We start from the raw sequence: 12,541 nt of genomic DNA, 5'->3' as shown, positions 1-12,541 counted from the left end.
AAACTGGCTTACTTCGTTTTTTGACTAAACGCACATTTCAAGTTTTCTCTCGAACAGCTTGCTCTGATATGCATGTCTTTGCCAATGGAGTACCACAGGGATCCATACTCAGTCCCCTATTGTTTAATCTTTATATGAGTCCGTTAGCCAAAGTGGTTGAAAATTCGGGATTGTCGATGTATTCCTATGCTGACGATTCCCAACTTATCTTTTCTCTTTCTTCTGAGAATACAAATGCTTCCTCTCCACTTAAAGCTGGTTTAAATAATATAGCATCATGGATGCAGAAAAACTTTCTTAAATTAAATGGTGGAAAAACGGAAGTAGTTATATTTGGTAAAAATAAAAATCTATGGGGTCCCCAGCATTGGCCATGCGAAATGGGCTCTCTCCCTTTACCTTCCTCTCAGGCGCGTAACCTGGGTATTGTCATTGATGAATCCCTCAATATGCACCTGCATGCAGTAAAAACCTCTGCCACATGTTTCGCCATTCTTAAATGGCTAAAAAAGATCTGTTGGGTGTTGCCTGACCCCACTAAGAAAACCGTAATCAATGCATTGATTACCTCTAGGCTTTACTATGGGAATGTGCTTTATTTGGGTTCAAATAAAGCCACAATACGTAAACTGCAGGTGGTACAAAATTCAGTGGCCAGGTTGCTATGTAAGATCTCTAGAACCACTTCCACTTCCCAATATCTTCGCGATTTACACTGGCTTAAGATTGAAAACCGAGTTAAATTTAAAACCCTCTGCTTTGTGCACAAAATAAAAGCTGGTCGGGCTCCGAAATATTTACAATCCCGTGTCAGCCTCTGTTCTCCTTCTCGTATTCTTCGTTCTTCCAAGTTAGAGAAATTTGTTGTCCCTAAAATCAAGCTTTCGCGGATGGGGGAAGATCTTTTTCCTACCTTGGTCCCTCTCTGTGGAACTCACTGCCTTTTCTACTTCGAAACGAGACAGATTATATCAAATTTTGTAAAGCCTTAAAAACATGGTTATTCAACATATAGTTAGTGACATCTACTCATTCCTCTCTCCGTATGTCTGCAAACTGCGCCGGGAAACCTTTTTTGGGTAGCTGCCGCGCATTATAACTGCAAATAAATAAATAGCTGCCTATCCCAAGAGGCATCAGGAAGTCTCTCATGATCAGCGCCGATGCTGCTCAAGCCACCCAGCTCTGCCCGATCCGATAGACCAAAGCAAGTTGTTGCGGCCATCTTGGATTTGCAAACCACCTGGTTGTTGGTTATACGGCTGATTATATCATTGTGCGGACTTGAAGGCTCAGGACTGTCACTGCCGGCCTATTCCTCTAGTTCTAGGGTCTGGTGGACATCAAATATATGTTTCTTCATCTCCGGTCAGACAGCATTAGTTAACAGGCTCAACAAGGACCCAAAGCACTGAGCTAAGCAGAAGTATTTCTTCACTGCTCTCCACCCTGGCCACACCCCCAACCAGTCCATTTTTTGATTTATTTTTATTTTTTTAAAAATATTTTTATTGAGAAGTTGCATGACAGACTACACATCCAATACTCAGATATTACATTTGCAAGTTACATTTAGCACCGCACTTAGGACCAAGGCCGGAATAGCATATATCTTAATCAATGTTCTCTCCGTCCCTTCGTCGCCGTATTTCCAATTCGTACCACAGGCGATACACATAATTCCCCCCTATATGAATTCCATCGGGATCATTTCCTATCCCACTTCTTCGGGCACCCCCTAGCTATAAACACTTCTTTCTCAGCGACCATACATCTGTCAAGCTCTTTCTGCCATATCGCCACTGCCGGCGATGCCTCTCCGCCCGACCCCTCGCTATTTCTCTCTTAATTAGCATGAAACCCAGCGTCGCAAACTGCTTCTCCGTCTCAGTAAGGTCTGTATCTTCCCATATATTAAGCAAGCGGGGCGTCAGGGTGAGCGGTTTCCCTAGTGCAGATTGCATATGAGCCGTGGCTCTGTCCCATATTCTCCTCACCAGCGGGCAGTCCCATACCATATGATAAAAGGTGGCTGGCCATCGTCGGCCCTTCAAACACAAGTCATCATTTTTGCTAACGTTATTCCCGTCAGATATGAACGATGTAGGATACAAAGCTGGATTAGTCGAAATCTGAGTGTAATGGCAGCCTCTCTAGATGACATTAGCGCCTGTCTCCAATCCTCCTCATCATTCGGCCCAAGGTCCCCTTCCCAACGCTCCTTAAGCTTCCCAAAGGAATCCGGCATGTTATTACTGAGCTTCCGATTGGTCAGGGAGATCGCCTTGGATTGCAACTGCCCGTCCAGCAGGCGATCTTCAAGAGGGGACGATTCAGGTATATCCACACAGTTGTGGAATGCTGCCTGCAAAGCATGTTGAACTTGTAGATATCGAAAGACTTCACCCGGAGCCAATCGGTAGGTCTTTTGTAATTCCTCAAATCTGAGAAGCTTCCCTTTTTTAACTAGGTCATGGACTGTTGAAATACCATCACATCCCACCTGTCGAACCCCGGGTGAGGGCAAAGCATGCCAAATTTCTGCGAAAACCACAATGGTGTCGCTTTAGTAAGCACTCCTGTCCAGCCCATATGGGAATTAGCTAACTTCCAGATCTGTAGCGTATGTTGAGTGGGTCCTACATATTTCTGTTTCCTATTGTTGCAATTGAGAGCCCGAAGATATCCGGAGCGATCCATCTGATACCTGTCCAGAGCACATGCCGGATCCACCTATTTACCGTCACCATTTGCGAGGCCCAATAATACAGCCGTATATCAGGCAGCGTGATACTCCCATCATACCACCTTTCATTAATTTCTGAAGCGCAATCCTCGGGGCCTTACCATCCCATAGCAGCATGCGTACTTCTCCTTCTATTGTAACAAAATAGGTATCCGGTATTCTATGCGGGCAGTTCTGGAGAATGTACAAAAATCGTGGAAGGGCCAGCATCTTAAAAAGGGCAGCACGGCCCACCAGCGACAGAGGCAGTGACCTCAGGGGCTTAACATCAGTCCGCAGCCTCGCCAGCGGGGGAGCCAAATTGCGACTATAAAAGAGAGCTGGGTCTGGCGTGACGAAGATTCCTAAGCATTTAAAACCGTCCTCCGAAACCACTAGCGCACAATCTTTTGGGAGGCGGGGGTCTGTCCATGGAGCACATACAGCACGGACTTGTCCGAATTAATTGCATATTCGGAGTACTTCCCAAAATTTGTAAAAATGTTAAGGACCATGTGGATGAACCGATATGGATATGTGAGATATAACAATATATCGTCCGCATAAAGAGATATTCTGTCTTCGCACTCTTGCAACCATCGCATACCCCTCACCATTACATCACGCCGAATACAGGCTGACAAGGGCTCCAGCATGAGGGAGAACAGCAACGGCGACAGAGGGCACCCTTGTCTGGTACCTCTCCTTGGGGTAAACGTCCGGGACGTATAGTTGTTTACTCTAACCTGTCCCATGATATCGGTATATAGCAGCTGCACCCACCATATAAATTTAGGGCCTAGCCCAGCTCTTGCCAGAACTTCAAAAAGATACGGCCATTCGATCGAATCAAATGCCATGGAGGCATCAAGTGACAGTATGACTGCATCCTCCTCCAAATACTGCCGATGCGCCAATACATTATGGAGCCGGTGGATATTGAGGGCCGTGTTTTTCCCAGGCATGAAACCGGATTGATCCGGGTGTATGAGGAAAGATATCACTGATCCTAGCCGCGTGGCGAGGACCTTCGCCAAAACCTTTGCCTCAACATTAATCAAGGAGATCGGCTTATATGAACGATCGTCATCCACCGATTTACCGGCCTTGTGAATGACCACGATATTTTTTAACCAAATGCTTACTAACTTCTTTTCATTCTAAATACTTCCAAACTTGTCAAAAAAGGGAGCAGTGGTAAACGACTGGGTGTATGCAGACAGGTCGGAACCGGCCTATAGAGTTTGTGGTGCCGGGCGGGAATTGCGAATCATTGGTTTACACCCGAAGGACACATCAGATTGGCCCTCACATACTGGAATGGTGGTCCAATGTTGGAGGGAGGTGAATAGATTCTCGGGGTGGACGGGATCCCTGACGGGTAGGACCCCTTTGTGGATTGGGGAGCAGCTGAGTGAGGTAGCTTGATTGGAGGGCTTTAGGGGTTGGCAACTCATTGGCATTGACTACTTGGGGGATGTGTGGATGGGGGATGCCCCCTGTTTATTTGAATACCTGCAGAAGGAATATGATCTACGGGACTCGCAGCGCTATCATTACCTACGCCTCATACATGCTTTACGTTCCCGTATTCGAGGAGGCGCCTCCGTCCCGGAATATTCCCCCATGGAGGATCGATTACTTCTCGATCCCATCCTTGAAAAGCCCACGTTCACGATCTACCGCAAGCTAATAAACAACATGCCTGATCCTTTAGTGTCACTGAAGGCGACTTGGGAACGGGATTTGGGCCCCTTGGAGGGCGACGACTGGCAGGACGCCCTGCAGAGTCCTCGGGAAATCACAATCCGGGTCCGGTTCCGGCTGGTGCAGCTCAAAATTCTGAACTGGGTATACTACCCCGTACCCTACTGTACACCTGGGGTGGGTGCCAGTCTACTTTGTGCGCGCGCGGGTGTGGGGGAGAAGGATCCTTCAACCACATAATATGGGAATGCCCGGAGATTGTCCCCTTTTGGACCAAGGTCACAGACATAATGGCGGAGGTGGTGGGCTCTCCGGTCCCGAGGGAGCCCAGATGGTTACTCTTAATGACAAAGGGGCCCACCGATTGGACCAGATATGGGGAACTCTGGTTGGCCATGGCGGCGGGAGTGGCAAAAAGGAATATTGCCAGGGCCTGGGGGGCGTCGACTCCTCCATAGTGGGACCAATGGGAGCGGAACCTCAATTGGTGTCAGAGGGCAGAGGAGACCATTTACAAAAGTAGGGGGTGCCCCAAAAAATAGAAGAAGATCTGGGGGCCTTGGAGAAGATACATGGGAATGGGGAGTGGCCTGGGATAATGGGTTTTACTTTGAATGTCCATATAATGGTTAATAGTGACTATTCTTTACACTGTACACTGCCTGTTTGTCTGATGCAATGTGACCAATGGATTGACATGTCAACTAGAATGAGCACTGTTAATAAAAAGAGTTAAAAAAAAAAAAAGGGAGCAGTGGAATACTTTAAAAAATGGATCGCCCAAGAATGCACAATTTGGCCAAATGGGAGGCCAGGATTAAAAACCATGTTTACTGGTTCCTTGTTTCGTACGAGTTTCCCAGACCACACCGGAATGGCAGTGATTCTTTTAGAAAATGCGTAGGGGCTGCCTTTCCTAGGGAAATCTAGAATTGGTTGTTTATTTGTAGTGAAATGGTAAAACTTAGATTAAATGTCAAGTATCCTAGTTACATGGCGAAAGCGTATCCACTGAACTAGGTCCTGTGGCAGTAGGTGATTAATAAGCAATATGCATGGTAGATACTGATATTTAACATTGGGGTTTCAAAGCTTAAGACTATTAAATTCCATTTGGATACCAGAGTGGTTCATTTTCTAAACTTGTCTCACAAAAGTTACAATACGAGAAGTCAAGGCTTATTACAGGAGGTAGTAAATAGAATGAATTGTAATCACGCGTGCTCTATCTGCACCCAAGTTTTATCTTTTAATATGGACTGATTTAGAGGAGCGAGATTTAGAATAAAACCCCCAAAATGTGCTACCTGTATCATAGCCCAGCTAACATTTTCTGATACCTTTGCATGCACAAAGTGTCTCTGCACACAAATTATCCTGCAAAATGATAATGGGGCGTTGGCCATCCTACATTGCACTCTTCTGGTCTGTTGCTGTGGGTCTTTAAAGATACAGGGGGTAAAAACAAGCTTTCTACCTCTTTCCCTATCTCTCCGCTCTCAACTTATCAATAGGTGCGGGTTGAGGACAGAGGGTTTTAAAGAGAAAGAGAGTCCATTTCTCAGTATTCTCTGAAACTCCACATTTCCTGCATTCATCTTCTTCTTAAGGCTCCTCTAGAACTTTAAGCGATAGAACACTTTACAATATAGTGCCTTGATCTACAGGTTATCTGCACTGTGGTGTTTAGTTCAATAGCCCTCCAAACATGATAATACTTTGATCTGTACATGTCTTTACTGTATAATTGTGTATCTGTAGAAGTCTATGGGCTGCAGGACTTGGATCTGTGTCTCTCTAAGGGCAACAGTGCTTTATACCTTTGGGCTAATGCTTTTCCCATTATGGCTCTGTGCCTTGATTTTGTAAATTCTCTTGACTTCCTGGTTCAATATCTTTTTTTTGTCTTCCTCACATCCTTTATCTATTTCTCTTCTGCTCTCTATCTTTTCCTGCACCGATCTCAGTTCCCTTTTCTCGACCCATCCTTTTCCTGCTCCTGGGTTCTCTCTGCCCCCTCCCTCACTTTTTTTAATTCTTCGCTCCCCAATGTCAAAGCCACTGTTCCCATATATGTCCCTATGTTCCCTACTCTCTCTGCACTATATCACTGTTCTATCGCATTCCTTCTCTGATGGGCTTCTCCTTTTCTCCTCTGAAAATGTCAAGCTCTTCCCGCCTCACCTCTCTCTATTCCTAAACACTCCGTTCATTTTTATCAGTCAGGCCACTTGTCTCCCCACTGTCTCCTCTTTAACCCAGTTTTATTTAACCTATGCTCTAACAGTGTCTCTTTGTATCACCGTGTGCTAGTGGGTCTTGTTCTCTGCTTGATTCCTGCAGCTAACTGTACCGGGGATTCCCAAAGTTCCAACACCAGCATCAGCAGCAGTGCCAGCCCCAGGCTGGAGCCCCCACCTTCTCCTCATGCCAACAGGAAGAAGCACCGCAGGAAAAAGAGCACAGGAACCCCCAGACCTGATGGGCCCACTAGTGGAGCAGATGGTAGGAACCCATTCTTTCACTTTTCTTGGGGTATCAAGTGTGTGAAGATGGGAATAGTTTTTAAGTGGGCCAGTAATAGTTTTCAGATGTATTCAGTGCATAAGATAATATTATCTGTGCAGAGGTGTTTTGAAGCTGCATTTCATCTAGGTCTATAACAGGATATTACAGAGCGCAGCCTATTCAACATGCTACTTACTGCTCGGCATCCAGATCCTGCAACCTCCACTGCTTTCCCCTGAAACTTGGCACATCAGATTTTACAAGCCACTGCCAAAATGGTGCTGCTGGCACCCATCTCAAGTCTGAAGTGCCACTTCACATACCAGATCTAGTTTTCGCATTAGGGCTCCTCTTGACGTGACTTTCACCTGAGGATTGCCTCTCCTTGTTCAACAAAGACCCCAGCAATGCTGTTTTAAGCATTCTCCAGACACATATAATTTATAAACCCCAATGTGTCATCGATTGTCCTTGGTCAGCACAAAGATTTCTAATGGGGCTGGCTCAACCATAACACAGGTCATTATGGGGTTTGTGCTTCCTTAGATCTGAACATACTAGCCCAAAATGGAACTACTCAAATGAAACCGAGAAAAGTGGAAATCCACCTCTGCCCCCTAAGCAGACTAATTGTGTCTTCAGGGAATATATACACAACGTCCCCATTGGTAAGCCACACACATTATTTCACTTTTAACCATTTTTATTTTTCTAGCCTTGATCCCACCACATAAGATTTCAGAACATGTTTAAGGTTTAAAAAACCTGAGGCATTGTAAAGGATCATTTCACCAGTAACTATAATAGGGACAACCAGCTGCTTACTATTCATTTATACCCAAACTGAGTTATATTTAGAAATGAGCACCCGGAAAGTGAATTATTGTAAGATTACATATAACATATGGTTTTAAACGGAAGAGTTACATAATTTAGTAAATAGCATTTATCTTGTGTGCAACATGAGAATCCAACCCCATGTCCTTTACTATTTTTAGGTCTGACTTTAAGAACGTGCTTTAAGTCTGACTTTATGAACGTTCTGGCTGAATTCTTGGCAAGTATTTTGTAAATATCATGCGACTAAGGAGTCAGGGCCCACATGTACAAAATCTAAAATTGCAAATCGCAATTAGGAAATTGCAATTCCTAATATAAGAAAACTTACATCTTTCAAATTGTGATTCCTTAATGGGTCGCATATCGACCTACCTCTTGAATATTAATGAGGTAGGTTGCAGATTGCGACCCTTTAGAAATCAGCCAACCACCATGTCTGTGATTGCTTTTTATTTAAATCAATTTTTTTTAAATGCAGTCCATTTTCCTTAAAGGAAAATGTTATGCGTTTAAAAAAGAAAAATTAAACTTTGAAGTTTCATTTTTTAAGAGTAGGACCACAGCCTGCTGGGGAAGGGGTCCCCTTCCCCCTTGTGAATGGGTTACCACCTCCCTTGAAGGAGTTGGTAAAGTATTACTATTTTGCAACTGAAATTCGCTCGCAAAACATTAATACAGCCCATTCAGATTTGGTATTTGGCAGGGACGCCCTGAACCAGTGACGTAACGAAAGTTCAAGGGGCCCCCCTGCAATGTACACAGAGGAGCCCGCTCCGGATTTAATCCGGAGCGCTCAGGTTTGAGTACTGTTCTGAGGGGGCCCCCTGCAGCTCAGGGCCACTCCCGCACCGCGGGGGATGCTGGGCCTGTGTTACGCCCCTGCCCTGAACATGTCCCTTCCAAATACCGAATCGCAAACACAAATTGCGATTCTGTAACTTGTTAACGAATCACAATTTATGCTTTGAACAAATGTCCCTTGCTCACTTTGCCACTGGATTCAAGCAAGCCGGGCTGAAGACGGCTGTAATGCCAGAAACCGGTCCTCGGAAGCTTGTTTCCGGTCCAGGGAAGGCATGGCATGGCAGTTCGGGCTGGACTGTTCCCATGAGGCACAGGGTCAGACTGATTTGCATATAGCCATGTCTGAACTGGGGTGGCAGAGTGGGCTAAAGAACAGTGATGGATCAAACCCAGATCTTTTGACTGGGTGTGAGTGTTTGATTGGTTCAGATGCTCCGTCCATCACCACCCACTTTTGTACCGCTTTGGTCGCCATAAGTGTGGCAGGGTATGCTCAGACGTGAGTCCCTTGCTCACTTTGCCACTGGATTCTAGCAAGCCGGGCTGAAGACGGCTGTAATGCCAAAAACCGGTCCTCGGAAGCTTGTTTCCGGTCCAGGGAAGGCATGGCTTGACAGTTCGGGTTGGATTGTTCCCATGAGGCACAGGGTCAGACTGATTTGCATATAGCCATTTCTGAACTGGGGTGGCAGAGTGGGCTAAAGAACGTGATGGATCAAACCCAGATCTTTTGACTGGGTGTGAGTGTTTGATTGGTTCAGATGCTCCGTCCATCACCACCCAGATCTTTTGACTAGGTGTGAGTGTTTGATTGGTTCAGATGCTCCGTCCATCACCACCCCCTTTTGTACCGCTTTGGCCGCCATAGGTGTGGCAGGGTATGCTCAGACGTGAGTCCCTTGCTCACTTTGCCACTGGATTCAAGCAAGCCGGGCTGAAGACGGCTGTAATGCCAGAAACCGGTCCTCTGAAGCTTGTTTCCGGTCCAGGGAAGGCATGGCTTGGCAGTTCGGGCTGGACTGTTCCCATGAGGCACAGGGTCAGACTGATTTGCATATAGCCATGTCTGAACTGGGGTGGCAGAGTGGGCTAAAGAACGGTGATGGATCAAACCCAGATCTTTTGACTGGGTGTGAGTGTTTGAACAAATGTAAAGTCATGTTTGCAGTCGGAAATGGGCCAATTGGGTTTATTCTGACTGCAAAAATGCTTTGTACATATGCTCCCAAGTGTATTTTCTGAAATATCTGCCTTTACAAATGATTGTCAAAAGACGTATGCAAGTGCCATGCTTCTGGAATGGAGTTCAGCTTGTTCGATTCTTCAATAGTATATCTAATTACTTTGTTGGTGTACTGTTAGAAAGAAATGTACTTTTCAAAGAAACTATTCCAGCCAGGTAATGTTTTGCATGGTGGTAACAAGGTTAATTGAGAGTCTTTATTTTTTCACACATCCCAATTACTCATTGCATTGAAATATAAACACTGGCTATGTGAAACCATTTGAGAGGAGTACAGTTAATAACAAGACTTTTTTTTTAATTTCAAAACATTTTTATTGATTTTTACACATACAGACATCAATGGTTGTTTGTTAAACAATCGGAGGGAGAAGGTTGGGAACTAGTAGCTGTATTATAACACTAGCAGCGGCCAGACACTAGGAGAGAATCAACAGATACCAGATTCGGAGAGCAGGCTGAGGTGGTGCTGAGTGATGCTGAGGTGGTGGTGGTGGTGACTGGTGCGGAGACGATGCAGAGGTGATTTCGAATGATACTCAGGTCTTGCTGAGTGATGATGATGGTGTACTAGTGCAAAGGCGATGTTGAGTGATACTGATGTGGTGCTGAGTGATGCTGTTGTGGCCCTGAGTGATGCTGTGGTTGCGCTGAGTGATGCTGTGGTGGCGCTGAGTGATGCTGTGGTGGTGCTGAGTGATGCTGCTGAGTGATGCTGTGGTGGCGCTGAGTGATGCTGTGGTGGCGCTGAGTGATGCTGTGGCGGCGCTGAATGATGCTGTGGTGACCCTGAGTGATGCTGTGGTGGTTTTGAGTGATGCTGTGGTGGTTTTGAGTGATGCTGTGGTGGTTTTGAGTGATGCTGTTGTGGTTTTGAGTGATGCTGTGGTGGTGCTGAGTGATGCTGTGGTGGTGCTGAGTGATGCTGTGGTGGTGCTGAGTGATGCTGCGGTGGTGCTGAGTGATATTGTTGTGGCGCAGAGTGATGCTGTGGTGCTGCTGAGTGATATTGTTGTGGCGCAGAGTGATGCTGTGGTGGTGCTGAGTGATATTGTTGTGGCGCAGAGTGATGCTGTTTTAGCCCGGAGTGATGCTGTAGTGGTGCTGAGTGATATTGTTGTGGCGCAGAGTGATGCTGTTTTGGCCCTGAGTGATGCTGTAGTGGTGCTGAGTGATACTGTGGTGGTGCTGAGTGATATTGTTGTGGCACAGAGTGATGTTGTAGTGGTGCTGAGTGATGCTGTGGTGGTGCTGAGTGATGCTGTGGTGGTGCTGAGTGATGCTGTGGTGGCCCTGACTGATGCTGTGGTGGCCCTGACTGATGCTGTGGTGGTGCTGAGTGATGCTGTGGTGGTGCTGAGTGATGCTGTGGTTGCGCTTAGTGATGCTGTGGTGGTGCTTAGTGATGCTGTGGTGGCGCTGAGTGATAATGTGGTGGCGCTGAGTGATGCTGCTGTTGCGCTGAGTGATGCTGCTGTTGCGCTGAGTGATGCTGCTGTTGCGCTGAGTGATGCTGCTGTTGCGCTGAGTGATGCTGCTGTTGCGCTGAGTGATGGTATGGTGGCGCTGAGTGATGGTGTGGTGACGCTGAGTGATGCTGTGGTTGTGCTGAGTGATGCTGTGGTGACACTGAGTGATGCTGCTGTTGCGCTGAGTGATGTTGCTGTTGCGCTGAGTGATGCTGCTGTTACGCTGAGTGATGCCGTGGTGGTGCTGAGTGATGCTGCCGTGACACAGTGTCTTTGCTAGTTACAGTGGAAAAAGAACTCCCTCCAAATGTGCACGAGTGAATAACTAATGCTGATATTTTGAAGCACACAGCCAATGTTACCTTGCTCTGTGGGATAATAAAACAAAATTATCAGAGTGCGCAAACCACAGAGTGAATGGTTTATAAAAAAAAGATAGCTGTGCATGAGTGAATAACTAATGCTGATATTTTAAAGTAATGCGGATATTTTAAAGCCAATTCACTAATGTTATTTTAAAGAAATGCGGATATTTTAAAGCACACACCACACGCGTGCTTGTCTCAGTAAAAGAAGAACCAGAAAAAGAAGCCGTAAATCAACTGTCTGTTTAGTGTGCAAAGAAGTTTGGCAAGCGCAGTAGTTTGTTGTTGAGTAGCTTTGTGTACATGTTTAAAATGTCCAGGAAGCATTCCAAACAAGGAGGCATGTCTGGCGAGTGGTGTGCGATGTGCACATGCTGTAAGGGTGCCCGCGAGTGATGCGCTTAATGAACCATGACAAGAGAAGAAAGCCAGATGGCACCCATGCGCGTAACCGCACGCTTTAGGCCACACAAAAAGCGTGTGGTCAGCTTTTTGAAGCCCCCTTACTAAAAGTCTCACCAGAGCAGCGCATGCGCTGGCTCAGGCAAGACCTACAAATAAGTGACATTGGTTCTTGAGAGACAGCTTTTGTTCAGAATATGAGTCGTTGAACCAGATGGCTCTCGTTTCGGTCCGCCTGTTTGAGGGTTTCCTGATCAGGGCGAGGGTGTTGATGCAGTCCTCGATCCATTGTCTGAAGTTGAGGGCCACTGCGTTGGTGTCTGAGGGCTCAGCTGGAGGGCCTTGGGCGAGGGTGGTGATAAGCTGGTCTTGGGTGACTTTATTCCAGCTGCAGTGTGGGATTCGTTGCGGTTGGTTGTGCGTGGTGTGTTTCTCGAAGGAGAAGTGGATGCAGTGGTGGTCAGTCCAGTGGAGTTCG

The 12,541-nt window shown here is 46.3% G+C and overlaps 1 protein-coding gene across 1 annotated transcript in view; it reads left to right on the top strand.

Moving 5' to 3' along the window:
• The window catches only part of AGAP3 (ArfGAP with GTPase domain, ankyrin repeat and PH domain 3), a 2,202,224-nt gene that overhangs the window by 1,813,676 nt on the left and 376,007 nt on the right, over positions 1-12,541 (top strand). The window contains exon 13 of the mRNA XM_078662817.1: positions 6,776-6,937. Coding sequence (XP_078518943.1) covers positions 6,776-6,937 — 162 coding nt within the window. The remainder of the gene's footprint in view (positions 1-6,775; positions 6,938-12,541) is intronic.

This window comes from Lissotriton helveticus, chromosome 10 (genome assembly GCF_964261635.1).
Source record: "Lissotriton helveticus chromosome 10, aLisHel1.1, whole genome shotgun sequence".
Classification (NCBI taxonomy): Eukaryota; Metazoa; Chordata; class Amphibia; order Caudata; family Salamandridae; genus Lissotriton; species Lissotriton helveticus.
This window is presented reverse-complemented; position numbering and strand designations above follow the sequence as displayed.